General features: G+C 33.4%; 1 protein-coding gene and 2 non-coding genes across 3 annotated transcripts; 1 reads left to right on the top strand and 2 right to left on the bottom strand.

The window, feature by feature from the left end:
• Positions 1-10,766: 10,766 nt before the first annotated feature.
• Positions 10,767-13,168, bottom strand: LOC133286238 (uncharacterized). Its single transcript, XM_061483630.1, has 4 exons — positions 12,550-13,168; positions 12,277-12,414; positions 11,330-12,081; positions 10,767-10,907 (listed from the first exon to the last, which is right to left on the bottom strand). The coding sequence occupies exons 1-4, from the start codon at positions 13,166-13,168 to the stop codon at positions 10,767-10,769; spliced, it is 1,650 nt and encodes a 549-aa protein (XP_061339614.1).
• On the top strand, positions 13,056-13,162 carry LOC133286239 (small nucleolar RNA R71). The gene has a single exon (XR_009748104.1). It is a non-coding gene; the product is annotated as a small nucleolar RNA R71 (small nucleolar RNA).
• Positions 13,169-16,995: 3,827 nt separating the features above from the next.
• LOC133286240 (small nucleolar RNA R71) lies at positions 16,996-17,101 on the bottom strand. Its single transcript, XR_009748105.1, has one exon. It is a non-coding gene; the product is annotated as a small nucleolar RNA R71 (small nucleolar RNA).
• Positions 17,102-18,398: the final 1,297 nt, after the last annotated feature.

Consider the following 18,398-nt stretch of genomic DNA (forward strand, 5'->3'; position numbering starts at 1 on the left):
TTTATTTTTTAAATCAAAAAATAAATGACCATTTGTGGTGGCAGACAAGGCATTGAATGTCTCACTGCTGTTCACATTGGAATTGGTCAGCTGATTTAATTGCTTTTTACATTGAAATTTTGAAATTCGAATTTTGATTGCTCATTTAATTGGAATGACTCATCTGATCTAAAATTCAAATTTTGAAATGGAATGACTCAGCTGTTTTAATTGCTCATCTTATCTAAAAATTCGAATTTTGAAATGGAATGACTCAGCTGTTTTAATTGCTTTTTCCATTGGAATTGCTCATCTGATCTGAAATTCGAATTTTGAAATGGTTTCAAATTTTGAATTTAAAATATGGATGATGGGAAAAGATTTGGAGAGTTTTGGGTGGCATTCATTTTGTATAAATAAAGAAGTTGTGTTTCTTATTTTTTTAATTAGCTTGCCTACGATTTCTTTCTTCATTTCTGTTTGTAGGGGTTGTTGTGTTTGTATTATTTTTTGTTTTCTTTGGCTTTCTCCGATTCGTTTCATATTTTAATGGAAGGTTCTTCTTCTGCAAATGTGTCAGGATTGAGGATAACTCATTATTTATATTGTAAAATAAATTCAAAATTTGGAAATAAATTAAATGAAAAATTACGTTAACATTTTTTGGTGGCTGATAACTCATTCAATGTCCCACTGCATTCTACATTGGAATTTCAAAATTAATAATACTAAACTCTTCTAAATTTCGAATTTATGTTTAAATTTGAATTTTTAATTTGAATTTTTAATTTTGTAATGGTGGGAAAACTTTTGGAAAAAAATTTGTGGCAGACAACTTATTTAATGTCTCACTACTTTTCTTTTGTTGTATATTATGAGTAAAAAAGACATCTACTTTTCTTTTGTTGTATATCCCACTATTTTTTGTATGGATAATTGTTAGCCCTATTAATGCTGCATAAAAAAACATAATTACCATAAAAAACATTAAAAAAATACTGTAAAATAACAAAATTATTTATATTATAAAATAAATCTCGAAATTTGGAAATAAATTAAATGAAAATTTATGTCAACTTGATATGTGAGAAAAGAGTTCAACATTTAATATTTATGCAATGGGAAAAGATATATACAATAAATTTGAATTTAATATAAAATTATAGATTAAACAATAAAATATTTAAAATTATAAAAAATACATTTATAGTAGATAAAAATTATTTAAAATTTCAAATTTAAAAGAAAAAATAAGAAATGGCATAATTTATACTTTACTAAACATAAATATTTTAAATATACATGTATAACCAATTAAAATAATATACATGTATTTTTTTTTAAAAAATATTTAACATAAAATTTTAAGTATACATGTAAAACCAATTAAAAAAATATATAAAAATCATTAAAATAGAAAAAAAATTATATAAAAATATGGCTCCAACACGTTTGGAGGGCTGACCTGCCTTGCCCTCCAACACGTTTTTATAATTAAATTAAAATTCCACCTTTCTTCTTTTATAATTAAAAACCTAAATCTAATTACAATTTTTGTAAATATAAATTTATAAAATTTCAAATACTAATAACACAAATTCTTGCAAAAGAATAATTATTTATTCTTATTAATTACTCAATTAAAAGGAATGATCATTCAATGTTTTGATGTATATCATTATTTTAATGCCATAGTTGTTTCCAACCCAATGAGTACTTGGCTCTTCATATTCTTCACCAAATTATTATTGGTGGAGTTGAAGTATTATTGAGATTAAATACCATGCATTAAGTATATGCTTATATATATGTTAATTTTGAAAATAATTATTTATACTTATTCAATTAAGCTAATGAATGGTATTTTGATATTACCATATATTCATCTTCAACTCAAATATTTATCAACTTTTCATCTAATATATATTTCAGAAATACACACATATGAGTTGATTTAGAGACAACTATAGAAAATATAGATAGATAGTAATCTAGAAGTAACTATAAAAATCTTTTTTTTTGTGGATAAATATAAAAACCTATTACATGTTGATATAAAATGTTGACAGTTAGATGTGGCAAACTGGGCTCGGCCCGGAGGGCCGGCCCGCTAATATGTTTTTATAATTAAATTAAAATTTATTATTCTTCTATTATAATTAAATTCCTAAATCTGCTTTCAATTTTTGTATATACAAATTTGTAAAATTTCAAATACAAAGGACACAAATCCTTGCAAAAAATAATTATTTATTATTATTTTTTAAATCTCATTGTAATAAATGAAAGACCATCTCTGAGATAAAATATAAAAACCTAAATGTGACTATAAGAACCTTTTTTTGTGGATAAATATAAAAATATATTGTATGCTCATAGTTAGTGGTGGCAAACTCGGGCCGGCCCACCAACACATTTTTATAATTAAATTAAAATTTCATCATTCTTCTTTTATAATTAAATTCCTAAATTCGATTTTAATTTTTGTAAATACAAATTTGTAAAATTCAAAATACTAATGAAACAAATCCTTGCAAAAAATAATTATTTACATAAAATACTAATAGTTAAAGGTTGCAATCTGGGCTTGCCCAGAGGGCCTTCCCGCCCCTCCTGCCAACACGTTTTAATAATTAAATTAAAATTTCACTATTCTTCTTTTATAATTAAATTCCTAATTCAGATTTCAATTTTTATAAATACAAATTTATAAAATTCCAAATGCTAACGACACAAATCCTTGCAAAAAAAATAAGATAGCAATACATGTTTTTATAAGTATAAGGTTTGCAGTGCGATTAACCAACTATGACGGACGGCAAATATTTTGATCTTTTCCCCTGTGCATCGCACGGGTAATACACTAGTTAGGTGTTTAGAAGGATTGTACTGTAAGTTTGTTGGTTGACTTATTTATATTATTTTGAGTAAATATCTTTTTTGGTCCTCATCAAATTTCACGATGTCCGCTTTAGTCCCTAGCAAATAAAAAGGTCCATCGTGATCCCTAAAAAATTCCAAATGAACCCATTTAGTTGAAGTCGTGGTCCCTAACGAATTCAAAAAAGACCTATATTAGTCCTCAAAATGACTAAAATGGATCCATTTTGAATTTCTTAGGGACCACGATGTGCCTTTTTATTTGCTAAGGACTAAAGCGGGTATCGTGAAATTTGCTGAGGCCAAAAAGGATATTTACTCTATTATTTTTGGAGTAAATATCATTTTTGGTCCTCAACAAATTTTACGATGTCCGCTTTAGTCCCTAGCAAATAAAAAGACTATTCGTGGTCCCTAAGAAATTCAAAATAGACCCATTTTAGTCCTTTTGAGGGACTAATGTGGGTCTTTTTTAATTTGTTAGGGATCACGATTTTAACTAATTGGGTCCATTTTGAATTTCTTAGGGATCACGAATAGCCTATTTATTTGCTAGGGACTAAAGCGGGAATCGTGAAATTTACTAAGGACCAAAAAGAGTATTTACTCTAATTTTTTAAAATAAAACAAATAAAATTATTATTTAAATAATTTGAATAAAGAAATAATATTTATTTTTTAAATATAGGTAATACTAGACTTATAATTTAACCAATGTTAACTTACGTCAAGCTGGCTATCAAAATAAAAAAACTTACGTCAAGCTAACAGAGTGATCAGACCATATTTTATACAGAAAAAAATTTAGTGCTCATGCGCTATGTAGCACCGACACTGACACGGAACACGACACAACACGCCGACACGTTAATTCTAAAAATTGTCATATTTCGACACGTTGAGACACTTTTTGATATTAAATAATACTTTTAATATATATAATATAATTTATATTTAATACATATAACAACCCATAATAAGTCATATAACCAATCAAATATTCAAATTTATAACATAAATATAAAAATAATAATTTTTCGTACCTTGTTAATTTATTATGTCAACTTTTATAACAGAAAAAAATTGATTTATAAATTATTTTTTTATGTTTAGTTAATAAAATAAAGTTTAGTTCTAAAAAAAAATATGTCGGAGCATTGACTGCGTGTCAGAAAAAGTTGATTGCGTGTCGAAAAAGTGTGTCGAAATGTGTCAAAATATTGACCACATGTCAGATGCGTGTCAAAACGTGTCGGTGTCCGACTCGCATTTTTTAAAAAATTGGGTGTTCGTTCATTGCTACTCATGCCCCTATATGATCCTTCCATTGAATAAGTGACATTTGTATAAAATAAAATAAAATTTACTCTCTTCTTTCTCCTTTCTTCTGAGTGGTCGCCACATTTTCATTGATTTACACTACTAAAAATTTGGTACTACGGAGCACCAAAAATCTTCTCATTTTATACAGCTTAACTTATTTAAGCCGGTTCATTAATGCCCCAACTACTAATAGAGAATTACCTTTTTTTTTCTTTTTTGTGATCATCCTAGCTAGATTTGATGAATCGAATGAGGTAACAAAATTAAATACAATACCTTTTAATTTATTGTTATGATAAAATAATTTTTTTTAGATAACTAATAGCAAAAAATTATTCATTTGGAGAAGGAATATAAAATAGTAACGATTTGCAATATAAATTCAAAAGTAAAAAAAAAAAAAGAATATTAAGTATCTAATCTTATATATTAAACTAAATTCCACTCTTTTGAGAGTCATCAAATTAAATGACATATATTCAATCTTAATTTCTCTTCTTTCAAATTGAAATTCAATTCTTTTCAAATAATTATAATATTTTTTACAATTATTATCTTGGTGAAATATTTCGTGTTTAGTTAACATTGTTAAACATTTCATTATAAAATATAATAGAGTGATTCATAATTATTTGATTTGACTTTTTTTAACCGTTTGCAACAATATTTACATACTCCTTTTAATGAAAATATTGACCATTATGTTTATCTCCACATATTATTTGAATTCTTTTAGAATATGACATATTTATAATTCTTGCTCTACATTTTTTTATTTGATAAGATATTTTTCTAATGTTATTTTGATTGTATTTTGATAACTTTTTCTTAAATACATTGTATACTAACCAAAATTTCTATTTATAAAATTATATAATATTTATACAAATCTTAATATAAATAAAATAGAAATATATTAATGGAATAGGTAAGAAATTTCAAGATTAAAATTATATAAAATTAGAACACCAAAAAATTTAGACTTCTTGTTGAAGACATGATTCTTGATTTCTTGAAGACTTCTTGTTTCCTCTCATGCTCCTGCAATGGAAAGACCAGGGATCTTCCTCTGCAATTCACATCACTCCCTGATCACAACCGTCGATGGGGCAAGTTGTGGAGTAATGGTTTTCTAACACGTTGTGAATGCAGAGGGGACCTAGCCAAACTTATTAACCCTAGTCCACTTCCCATCATGGGCCTATGGGTTAGGCCTACACCGTTACCCACACTAATCAGTTTACAGATATCTAATTCCAAACAAAAGGATCACTTAATTAAATAGGCTTTATACCAATGTTATTAAACCTGGCTCGGTTATTGACCCGGTCGAGGTACTTGGCCATTAGGTCACTAGTTCAACCAGTGGGTCACTGGTTCAACCGCACGACTCGGTAAGTATATGTAAATCTACAATTTATATTAAAAAAACTATAAATATACTTAAATACTTGTAAAAAATATACCAATTTCAAATATTTAAATATAAAAATAATAAATTACACATCATTGTCCAACAAAAGATCAATCAAACATATAATATTTGTGATACTAGTGTTTCAGGTTTAGTAAACGACATTTCTAACTATAAATCAAATCAAAATTCTCTGCATATTGCATAATCAAGATAATATTAGTGTTGTAGGTACATAATCTATGTAAGTTAATAAGCTACAAATCACTCAAATATTTCAAAAGAAAACAAATTATTTGTGTTTTAGAGTAAAAAAAAAAGACATTAATTTATGAAAATAAATTAGTTTTTTTTATAGACCGGGCCGGGACACCGGTTGAACCGACCGGGTCACTGGTTTTTACGAAAATCGGCCGGGTCACACCGGTTCTGTAACATGACCGGTCCAATATGAAAACCAGACCGGTTACATGACGGTTCACCGGTTTCCGGGTCGACCCGGCCGGGTCGGTCCGGTTTTTATAACATTGCTTTATACCAATGTTATTAAAACCGGCCCGGTCATTTACCCGGTTGAGGTACTGGGTCACTGGTTCAACCAGTGGGTCACTGGTTCAACCGCATGACCCAGTAATTATATGTAATTTTAATTTATATTAAAAAATTATAAACATACTCTGATATCTAAAAAAATGATAAAAATTTCAAATATTTTAATATAAAAAATAATAAATCACATATTATTATCTAATAAAATATCAAACAAAAATATAATGATCGTGATACGGGACTTTAGGTTCAGAAAACGACATCTCTAACTATAAATCAAATCAAATTTTTTTGAATAGTGCATAATTGAGATAATACTAGTGTTGTAGGTACATTACTTATGTAAGTCAATAAACAAAAAAATATTCAAATATGTCTATTATGATTTTTTTTGGGACCTGGTCGGGTAATCGGTTTTCATGAAAACTGCCCGGGTCAGACCGGGTCGCACCGGTTCTGATGCATGACCGGTCCATTGCTTAAACCGGACCAGTTATATAACCGGTTCCCGGGTCGGTCCGGGTTTCTTAAAACTGCTTTATACTGCACCCTCATATGGATCACGACTTAGCCCGTTTTTATTAAAACAAAAAAAATTACAATTGATTGAAGCCCACAATTATTATAAAAATTTCTAACATTCTCCCACTTGGGCAAAATCAATTGTAAAATTTTAATTTAAAAGAGAAAAGGAAAACAAGTTATTTGAAAACGACTCTCGGGCTAAGGACTAATTCTTATAATGTGGCCACATTTTAAGAAAACACATGATCTTAGGTGCGATATCTGAATATGACTCCATCCAACTTAAATCAAATAACATTGAATCAGGCGATAATTATACCATTACCGATATAAGACCTTCCAAGGTCACAAATGTTACTTGACTCCATCGACTAGTCATTAGTGTGGAGTGTGGCAAGAAAATAGCATGCCAATGTGATCCAACTACAGCCAAACCGCTATTTTCTCTGTCAGTCCTCAAATTTCTCTCAAATGCCTTAAAGCCAGAGAAATTCCATGGTTTATAAAAAAACCATAATATAATCAAATATGGTGTCGACCACGGGCCCTGTAGTCCTAACTACACTATTATGTCTCAAACTCCCATATAATGTCAACCACAGACATGATGGTTCCAACGACACTGAGTTCCAAAATCATGCCTCAAACTCCAATATAATGTCAACCACAGGCATGGTGGTCTTAACAACACTGAGTTCCAAAATCTTATTATTATGTCTCAAACTCCAATATAGTGTCAACCACAGGCATAGTGGTCCCAACGACACTGAGTCCCAATATTTCACAATTGATAAACACAAACACAAATATGAAATATACACAATAACAAAATTCAATGCATTATCAATTGCTCCATAAGAGATTTATATATCAACCAAATATCAATTATGTCTGTAATAAATAACTCAACATGATAAGTAAATAACAAAGAACTCAAACTCCCACTAACCAAGCACATCAAAGCAACTCACAATGCACATGTTCTTCATATGCATTTCAAATATCATGGGCCTAAATCCTTTGGTTAGAGAGTCAGTTAACATTCTCAATAACTAAGTGTTGCGACTCGGCAAGTGCACCGGTCGTAAAGTAATAAAGTGTACCGGAGTACGAGATCGTTACCATGAGGATCAGAATCTTCAAGCACTAGTTCGCTAATTGCGTCTTAGTTGGACAATCAATAATTTAGATGAAAAGAATTGTAATTAAAGAACTTAAAAATTAAAGACAAGTAATGAGATGCAATTAAAGAAATTTCAGAATTAAAAAGACAATTGAAAAAGATGATGATTGATTAAAAATGTAAAACAAGCGTAGTTAAGGTTTTGACTTCCCCCAATATCCTCAATATGTTATGAATTAAACAGTCAAGAATCTGTTTCTTAATATATTGCCAATCAATTCTTTCTAAGTTAATTACGGCTCAATTCCTTGTTACCATAAATCTATGTAATCTTGAAAGATTATTCCCCAAGAAAACATGCATTAAGATCAAGAATTCCAGGATTGCACAATTACCCTATATCTATCCCTAGATCACAAGGATTGTGATAAATTTATCAAATCAGGGTTCATGCACCAACATCTCTATTGTCATACAATTCCCCAAAATCATTCTATAAGGGGCAAACTCTTAGAAAGCAATAAAGACAGATAATTTATTCAATTATAAAAGAACAGAATTCGAAGACAATTTAATTCATAAACATAAAGATTCAATTGAGTTCCATCTACCCTTAACTACATAAAAGACTACTCTAGCATACTGAATTGAAAAACAATAGTAAAGAAAAGAGAACCCCAAGCCTCCATTGATGTGATGTTGACTTGGTTCCTCAGTGTTCCAGCGCTCCGCAACAGAATTCCTCCTTCCGTCTTGGTGTAATGCTCTGGACTTGTGAATTGGTGTTTTGGTCTGCTCCCAAGCTCTTTATGTATAGCCATTGGAGTTGTATCTTTATTGTATCTCTCAACGAATCCTTATCAAATTTGTAATTGATTATTCAATTGCTTCCTTTTTGCAATTAATATCTTGTAGATTGGTTGATAGATTTGAGTTCTGAATCCTGTTATAATCTTGCTTCAATCCTCCATGACTTCCTTTAAATCAGTTTTGATTTGTTTCCGTTTTGGTTCCGAATATCGCAATAGGGCAAATCTTCATTAAATCTCAACAAATCTTTGCTGTCTGGAACGTGCTTGGGCGCTCAAGCGCGCTGTTGGCCGCTTGAGCGTGCCAAATTGCTTAAAATTGCTGTTGCTGCCTGCCTGAGCGCGCTCGAGCGTGCTACTGGGCGCTCGAGCGTGCTCCTCGAGTCTGAATTTTTGTATTCTTGGGTGCTTGAGCGTGCATATGTGCGCTTGAGCGTCCTATTGTGCCCAGTTTGGCTGCTTTTCCTGCTTTCAAATGCTCAAGAGTCCTCTTGTGCGCTTGAGCGTGCTTTTTTGGCTCTTAACTTGTAAGATTTTGGCTTCCCTTGGCCCATATTGAGCCGCTACTTCTTTGTCATTATTTCTTTAGCACTTTTAGCACCATTTCTTGTGGTTTTACCTTCGAAATGCAAATATTATCAAAACGTCAGCTCAATTTCCTATCTTATGCTTTATATGTTGTAAAACCTTGAATTCCATGCATTCTACTACATAACTCTTGTATAATTTAGCCTAAAAACATGGTAAACTAAAGGTTTATCAAACATTCCCAGATTTGAATATTGCTGTCCTCAGCAATCAATCAGAATAAAACTAAGGGAATATGGAGTAGGAATCTCAATAGCATGGAATTTGATAGGAAAGATTCATCAGAGACATGATTACAGAGCATTCAAACTATAAAAATTGCTGCATCAATCATTAGATTCATAATTCATCAGAAAAAATTTGCAATAAAATTCTTAAGATCAAGAATAATAGAAAATTTACTGAAACATTCCCTCACTAGGATTTCAATTCACTCATGCTCAAATGTTTAGAGGGTTGGTGTTTCACTCGAATCCCTACTGAATCAACACTACCATAGGCTTGATTATATTCTCGCTCTCCATAGTATTGTGACATATCTCACAGATCAAGAGGTCTTTCTTAGGGTTATAACTTGGCCTGGCTAAAGGAAGAAAATTTTTAAAGAATGAGCTGCAAGATTAAAATCCAGATTCAAAGAGGAATAAATGTAATCGTTTACAATTTGTAATCAACTTTCTTTCTTCTTTTCAGTCCATTCTTTTTCTTTTTCTTTTGAACTCTTCTCTTGTTTGTCGTTTTCTTTTCTCAGAACAATTTTTCTTTCTTTCTTTTCACTTCTTTTCTTTTTCGCTTTCTGAGTATTTTTCCTTTTCTTTGTTTCTTTCTAACCAACCTTACTTCCTTGGCTTTTGCCTTTTTCCCTGTACTTCCATACATCACAATTTATATCATCAACAATTAACACATTTTTTCTCAATTCAAATCTGAAAATTAATCTCAATTAAGGTGAGATATATATGGAAAGTGGCTTATTCATCTTTATAGGCTTTCAAAAAATAAAGAGGCATAGGCTCAAAGGGGTTTAACTAAGGAATATCAGCAATGGTTGGCTATTTGGCCATCTAGTTTAAAGAAAGAACATGCCTCAATCATATCCATAGAATATATCACATTCCAATTCAAGCAAGAAACAAAGCAAGTTCTAGAGTCTTTCATACAGTAGGATGCACACTCAATAAAAATTTTCTGTATAGGCTCAAAACCACACGACTATGAATGCACAGTAATTCTCATATTCTTTATCTCAAAAAATTTCATCACTAAAGAGAGAATATTTAATGAATCATGAAAATCATTACATTAATGCTCATTATGAAGATATTCAAGTAAGTGCATCATCATGCTCTGAATCAATTACTGATAAAAAATTTCCGCCTATCTTCCATTTATTTACACTGAGAAAAGTTTAAAATTTTCACAAAAACAGTGGCTTGAGGTTTTTCAAAACAAACTAAATATTAAAAAAAATATCAATTATAAAAAAAATTAAGCTAAAGCAAAAGAGAAAGGATTTGAGATAGTTCTCTGTTTTAGTCGGATATTCTGTGTGTGCTCATGAAGTTCCTCCGGCTTACTAAATTATGCTTAGATGAATCGCGCGTTCACCATTCCCAGATTTAAATGTTGCTGTCCTCAACAACAGATTTAAATCTACAAAGAAATCGTGTGAGAAATAAAAAACAACTAGTCGTTCTCTTGTTTCCCTTTTCTTCACCTGTAAAATTCACTCAATGATAGCCATTAGTCTCAATATCTTCTCCTATATTTTTGTATTTTTCTTTATTTAATTCAAAGTAAAAATAACTAAAATAGTGAAATTAAAATAAAACAGTAAAGTGTGGGTTTGCCTACCCATTAGCGCTTGTTTAACATCATGAGCCTGACGTACCTGATTTACCTTCATGGTGGCTCAAAGCATGAGCTTGGTGATGACCAAACTCCATCACTCAGAAAGTGTGTCCTCCCATAGTGCTCTTGTGCATATAAGTGAGGTAGACTAGTCTCAGGAACTTTGAATTTGGTATTTATATGCTTTCCCTTGCTCCTCGGCTTTTCCATCTTAACTTTTGGCTTACTTTCTTGAGAAGACTCCTCATTGTGTTCTTCTTCATCTTTTTTTTCACTAATAAAGTAGACTTGATCTTCCAGTTGAGCTACGGATGAAGGGACTTCTTTGTCAAAGAATTTGAAAATTGCTTGCTCTCTGTCTACCCGTAAGATCAACTCAATTTTTAGTACATCAATCAGTGCTCCTGAAGTTGCCAAGAAGGGTCTTCCAAAAATCATAGGAATTGTGGCATCTTCTTCAATGTCAAGGATGACAAAATCAATAGGAATGATGAATTTTTCTACCTTTACCAATATGTCTTCAATGATGCCATAAGCTTGCTTTGAAGAGTGGTCAGCCAGTTGCACTATCGTCTTTGTGGGCTTCACTTCAGTAATCCCTAGCTTCTTCATCATGGAGAGCGGCATGACATTGATGCTAGCTCCAAGATCACATAAAACATTGTCCACTTCCACTTTGCCTATAGTGCATGGAATGCTGAAGCTCCCTAGATACTTGACTTTGGTAGGTAACTTCTTTTGGATGATAGCATTACATTCTTCGGTCAGATTCATTGTCTCACATTCTTGCAACTTACGCTTCCTTGATAATAAATCCTTCATAAACCTTGCATAGTTGAGCATGTTCTCTAAAGCTTCAGCAAAAGGGATGTTGATCTGCAATTTCCTGAATATGTCTAAAAACTTTGAATACTGCTGCTTCTGAATATCTTTCTTTAATCTCTGAGGATAAGGGATTCGAGCATAAGGGGAGAGATCCAATGGCTTGTTCTGTCTTTCTACAGCTTTCTTCTTCTCCCACTTGAATAGTTTCTTTTCGACTTTTTCAGGATTGCTTTTTTGAACTTCAGTTGTATCCTTTTCCTTTTCTTCCTTCTCTTCTTCAACTGATGCTTCTCCATCCTTCTTCTTTTCTTCGGGCTGCTCCTCTATAGGCTAAATCACTATCCCACTCCTAGTGGTGATAGCATTGCAATGCTCCCTTGGATTGACAACTGTGTTGCTTGGAAAAGTACCCTGAGCTCTCTCAGAAAATTTCTTTGACAACTGGCCAACCTGAATTTCCAGATTTCTTATGGAAGCTTCTTGATTCCGGTGTGCTGCTCTAGTCTCTTGCATGAAAACAGATGTGTCCTCTCTGAAAGCATTTGCACCTTGAATATAATTAGAAGTGGTCTTGCATAGCTGTGCAAAAGCTTTCTCCCACTCAGAAGTGTTACTTTGTTATGGGGTATGTGGTTGCACTGGAAGGGGAGGATTGAGCTGATGGTTGGATTTGTGACTCAAACCTGGATGTTGATTCTGATTCTTCCACCCTTGATTATAGTCATTCCCATACTGGTTCCTTCCTAGATCTTTTTGGTTCTTCTGATCATACCAGAGTTCGTTTACTTCAGCAGTTTCAGGTGCTCTCATGAAGTCGCAGTCTTCAGTAGCATGAGCTTCTGCACAAATACCACATTTAATATTAGAATTATTAACAGAAGAAACTTGAGAAATATTAAATTTTTTATTAAGAGCATCTAATAGTTCTTGTTGTTTCTTGTGTATTTGTAGCAATTGTTCATTTTGGGCTAAGAGTGCATCATAGCCTTCAAGCTTCATAATTCCTGCTCTTCTTGGTGCAACTGGGACAGGAGCATTGTCAAATTCTTGAGATGCTAAGGATTCCAACAATTCTAGCGCTTCCTGTGCAATTTTTGTTTTCAAGGAGCCTCCTGCAGCAGCATTTACCAGTGTTCTTGTGCTGGACGTCATCCCTTGGAAAAAGATTCTTGCTTTCTCCCATGCTTCAATTCCATGTTGAGGACACTTTCTGAGTGATCCTTTGAATTGTTCCCAAGCCTCGTACAGAGATTCGCTTTCTTTTTGTTCAAAAGCGGTGATTTTTGCTTTGAGTCTTGCCATCTTTGAAGCTGAGAAAAATCTGGCCAGGAATTTCCTTGCTAAGTCATCCCAACTGGTTATGCTTCCTTCAGGTTGAGACTTCAGCCAAGTTCTTGCATCATCCTTCAGTGAGCATGGAAATAATCTGAGTAAGATAGCGTCACGAGAAACTCCATTTACTTTTAATGTATCACAGTAAAGTAAGAAATCATCAAGATGACTATAGGGGTTCTCTGTGCTTCCTCCAGCGAACTAATCTTTTTGAATCAGTTGTAGTAGCGCCGACTTTAGCTCAAAGTTGTTAGCTTCTATGATTGGTCTAACAATGCTTGCCGTCTGTGGAACTCGGGCTGGAGTCAGATAACCCCCAAGGTCCTTGGAGCGAGTTGATTGTTTTATGCCATCGGTTCCTCCATTGGTTCCGTCGAACTTGATGTTTCTTTTGCTTCTTTCGTTTTCTTTGCTTTTGCGTCCTTTCTAAGTTTCCTTTCTGTCTTTTCTATCTCAGGATCAAACTGCAAGATTCACGGGTTAAGAGTACCTCGCATAAACTTAAGATTGAAAAGATGAGCAGAAAATAGAAAAAGACAAAACAGAACAACAGAAAAATGACAAAAATAAAAATAAACAAATAATGCAGAAAAATAAATATGCAGAAAATTGATGCAGAATTTTAATGCAGAAAAATATTTTTGAAGAATGTAAAAAGTGCAGAAAATTAAAACGTCCAATCTAAAAGTTAATTAGTTACTTCTACTGTTGAAGAATTCGATCCCCGCCAACGGCACCAAAAACTTGTTGCGACTCGGCAAGTGCATCGGTCGTAAAGTAATAAAGTGTACCGGAGTACGAGATCGTTCCCACGAGGATCAGAAACTTCAAGCACTAGTTCGCTAATTGCGTCTTAGTTGGACAATCAAGAATTTAGATGAAGAGAATTGTAATTGAAGAACTTAAAAATTAAAGACAAGAAATTAGATGCAATTAAAGAAATTTCAGAATTAAAAAGACAATTGAAAAAGATGATGATTGATTAAAAATGTAAAACAAGCGTAGTTAAGGTTTCGACTTCCCCCAATATCCTCAATATGTTATGAATTAAACAGTCAAGAATCTGTTTCTTAATATATTGCCAATCAATTCTTTCTAAGTTAATTACGGCTCAATTCCTTGTTACCATAAATCTATGTAATCTTCAAAGATTATTCCCCAAGAAAACATGCATTAAGATCAAGAATTCCAAGATTGCACAATTACCCTATGTCTATCCCTATATCACAAGGATGGTGATAAATTTATCAAATCAGGGTTCATGCACCAACATCCCTATTGTCATACAATTCCCCAAAATCATTCTATAAGGAGCAAACTCATAGAAAGCAATAAAGACAGATAATTTATTCAATTATAAAAAGAACAGAATTCAGAGACAATTTAATTCATAAACATAAAGATTCAATTGGGTTCCATCTACCCTTAACTACATAAAAGACTACTCTAGCATTCTGAATTGAAAAACAATAGTAAAGAAAAGAGAACCCCAAGCCTCCATTGATGTGATGTTGACTTGGTTCCTCAGTGTTCCAGCGCTTCGCAACAGGATTCCTCATTCCGTCTTGGTGTAATGCTCTGGACTTGTGAATTGGTGTTTTGTTCTGCTCCCAAGCTCTTTATTTATAGCCATTGGAGTTGTATCTTCATTGTATCTCTCAACGAATCCTTATCAGATTTGTAATTGATTCTTCAATTGCTTCCTTTTGTAATTAAAATCTTGTAGATTGGTTGATAGATTTGAGCTCTGAATCTTGTTAAAATCCTACTTCAATCCTCCATGACTTCCTTTAAATCAGTTTTGATTTGTTTCCATTTTGGTTTCTGATACGCCTCTAGTATATATATGATTTTTAGCCAAAATGAGAAAGAAATATTGATTAATCTTGGAGAAAAAGAGCTAGAATTACTATTAATTTGATAAATCTCAATCAAGGATTGTGCAACTGATTTCCTTCTAATTTTGTAGGAAAAACAGACAAAACTGGAGCCAAATGGAGATTTGCCAAAATGAAGATCCACGCTCATAGCGTGGATGTCACGCTGATGGCGTGAAGAATCAGAAACCTCCACGCTAATAGCATAGAACTCACGCTGATGGCGTGAAACCATTATTGCTCCCACGCTAGTGGCGTCAGCATTCAGAGGCATCCACGCTCTTGGCGTGGATCTGACGCTAAGAGCGCCAGATTGCGAAATCACAGATCGTGCTTCCTAAAGGGTAGTTTTGGAAGATGAAAAAGAAGATTATAAAAAAGAGGCTCAACACAGAATTAGGTATTCTTGACCTAAGGAGACCGTCGTGCATCAGAAGGAGAGCTCCAAAGAGAAATTCTTGATCTTCTTCTTCTCTTTTACTTTATGCTTTTATTGAATATTGAATTTTTAGCCATGATTATGTTTGGCTAGTTTTACTTTTTATTGTAGTTAGGGTCTCGAGCCCTATGTGAACCCTTTTTACGCTGGATTGATTTATAATTCTTCGTTTATATAATTATCTTTATCTCTACCCTGTTCGTAATTTATATTTTCTTTATTAGAATTGATCACTCTAATAGTTGAGGATAGTTTGAGGGTTAGAACCCTAGATAGGAATATTGGGGTTTTCATCCTGAAAGGGGGTAGGATAACGGTTCGTATGCATGCTAGGAATAGATGTGTATTGAATTGCAGATGCCTAAATTATTGAGTTCATTGCTTAATTTTCATGAGGGGTTTCTAAGGGATTAGGATTCCAATTGAGATTAAAGGGTTAAATTGCCAAGGGATTGAGATTTAACTAATTATTTTAGATCATAATTTAGCCGAGTAATTTTATAAATGAATATTGTAAGTCAATCCAAAATAAGAAGTGAGGATCATAAGGTGAGTGCGCTCTAGCTATAATGCTTTTCATACATTTAGAAAAATCAATTCTTATTTTTATTGTCTATTTCTCATAAACAAAAATTACAAAAATAAGTCTTTAATTTCAATTCTCAATTTCAAACCAATCGACAGTATTTGTCACAACCTTTGAACTCTTCCATTCTTAAAAGGAACAATTAATTGATATTTGACCCAATCCCTGTGGAGACGATACTCTACTTATCATTATATTACTTGTGCGATCGGTACACTTGCCGGTGAGCATTAAGTTTTTGGCGCCGTTGCCGGGGATTGACGTTTCTTATATCAAGTAATTTTGATTTTTAAGATTGGATTTGTATTTTATTTTTACTTTTTGATTTCTTTGTGTTTCTTGAACAATGCTACTAATATCTTTTCTGAGTTGTATGCGAGGTAAAGAGCCAGAATTTCCACTTGATTTGGAGATTACAAAAACAGAAAAGAGGAACAAAAAAAAAAATTTGCTCAGAAGAAGCTTGCTTTCAACGAGCTAAAAAATCTGTTTGAAGAAGCGCACAAGATGGCAGGGAACAATGAAGAAGACAATCCGCTCATGGACACCATCCTCACTCCATTATTCAACAGGCCCAATGCGAGCATTGTTCAGCCGAATGTTGCCCACAATTGGGAGCTCAACTCCTCTCATTTCAATTTAGTGGAGAGAGACCAGTTTGGAGGAGGGGAGAGTGAAGACCCTCACAGATTTATTGACAGATTCTTGAGGATCTGTGACTCCACCAAACATCCTCAAGTTTCTAATGATGCAATTCGGTTAAGGTTGTTCCCTTTTGCTCTTAAGGGAAAAGGTCTTAGATGGTTGGAGAGGCAGCCTGCAACAAGTATTTCTACATGGGATGATATGTCTCAGAAGTTCTTTGCTGAGTTCTTCTCGATGGAAAGGTACAACCAGATGGTGAATGATATCTCCAATTTCACCCAGCTACAGGGTGAAACTATGTGTGGAGCATTGAACAGATTCAAGGATTTATTGAGGAGGTGTCCTCAGTATAACTTGACTGCTGGTAATCAGGTTAGAATCTTCTTCGATGGTTGTAAACCTGAGATTCAGATGGTGTTGAATGGTGCAGCGGGTGGCACTATTAAAACTTTGAGAGAAAATGAGACTCTTGAGTTGATTGAGAGGATGGCTGCCAATGAAAATGAAGTGCTGTCATCCAAACCTAAGAGAGGTATCCTTAAACTGGAAGGTAATAATATAGTGCTGGCTGAAAATAGTTTGCTATCTCAGCAGGTAGCAAACATGACCTCAAGGCTTGACAAGATGCAGCTTTCTAGTGTTCAGACTAAAGCTGCTGTTGTGTGTGAACATTGCCAGGGCAATCATGAGTCTAATGAATATCCTGAGATGCCTTCTGATTCACCTCAGCAAGTACAAGTGAATAGCATCTGGCATGATCAAAGACCTCAACAACAAAATGTTCAAAGAGGTCAGAATTTTGCTCCTGGAGGAAATAATTATCAACGGAAGATCCAAGGCACAAGCCTTGATCACAATTCAAACAACTACTTGCAGCCTCCACCAGTCCAAACCAATGAACCTTCTGATTTGGAGAGGCTAGTGGGACAAATGGCTCAACACTCCAATGCCTTCATGGAAGAGACTAGGGCCAATACTAAAAACATGAGTGCTTCTATCAGGAATTTGGAGAATCAAATTGGCCAGCTGGCTAAGAGAGTTGCTGATAGAACTCCAGGAACTTTCCCTAGTAACACAGTCACCAATCCGAGGGAAGATTGTATGGCCATCACAATTAGAAGTGGAAAAATACTTCCATCTCCTGAGGTTAAAGAAAAGCTAGACACTACAGGTGAGCCAGAAAAAGAAAAAGAAATTGAAAAACCTGCTGAAGTGGTGAAGCCAGTGGAAAAGAAGAAGCATGAATTGAGTCCCGAATATGTGAGGGCTATGGCACCGTATCCTGAAAGATTCAAACAGGAAATTCAGAAGAAGCATTATGAAAGGTTCTTGGATATTTTCAAAAAGCTTCATATTAATATTCCATTTGTTGAAGCTTTGGTCAATATGCCAAATTATGCTAAATTCATGAAGGATCTTTTATCAAGGAAGCACAAGTTACAAGAGTGCCAAACTGTAGCACTTACTGAGGAGTGCAGTGCTATCATTACAAGGAAATGTCCTCCTAAGCTTCGTGATCCTGGAAGCTTCAACATTCCTATTGAAATTGGTAACACAAAAATCAGCAGGGCATTATGTGATCTAGGGGCTAGCATTAATTTGATGCCCCTTTCTGTTTGTAATTCCTTGGGAATCACCGAGTTGAAGCCTACT

Source organism: Gastrolobium bilobum, unplaced genomic scaffold (assembly GCF_033153095.1).
Source record: "Gastrolobium bilobum isolate Gb01-03AN ecotype WA unplaced genomic scaffold, APGP_CSIRO_Gbil_v1 utg133681, whole genome shotgun sequence".
Lineage (NCBI taxonomy): Eukaryota > Viridiplantae > Streptophyta > Magnoliopsida > Fabales > Fabaceae > Gastrolobium > Gastrolobium bilobum.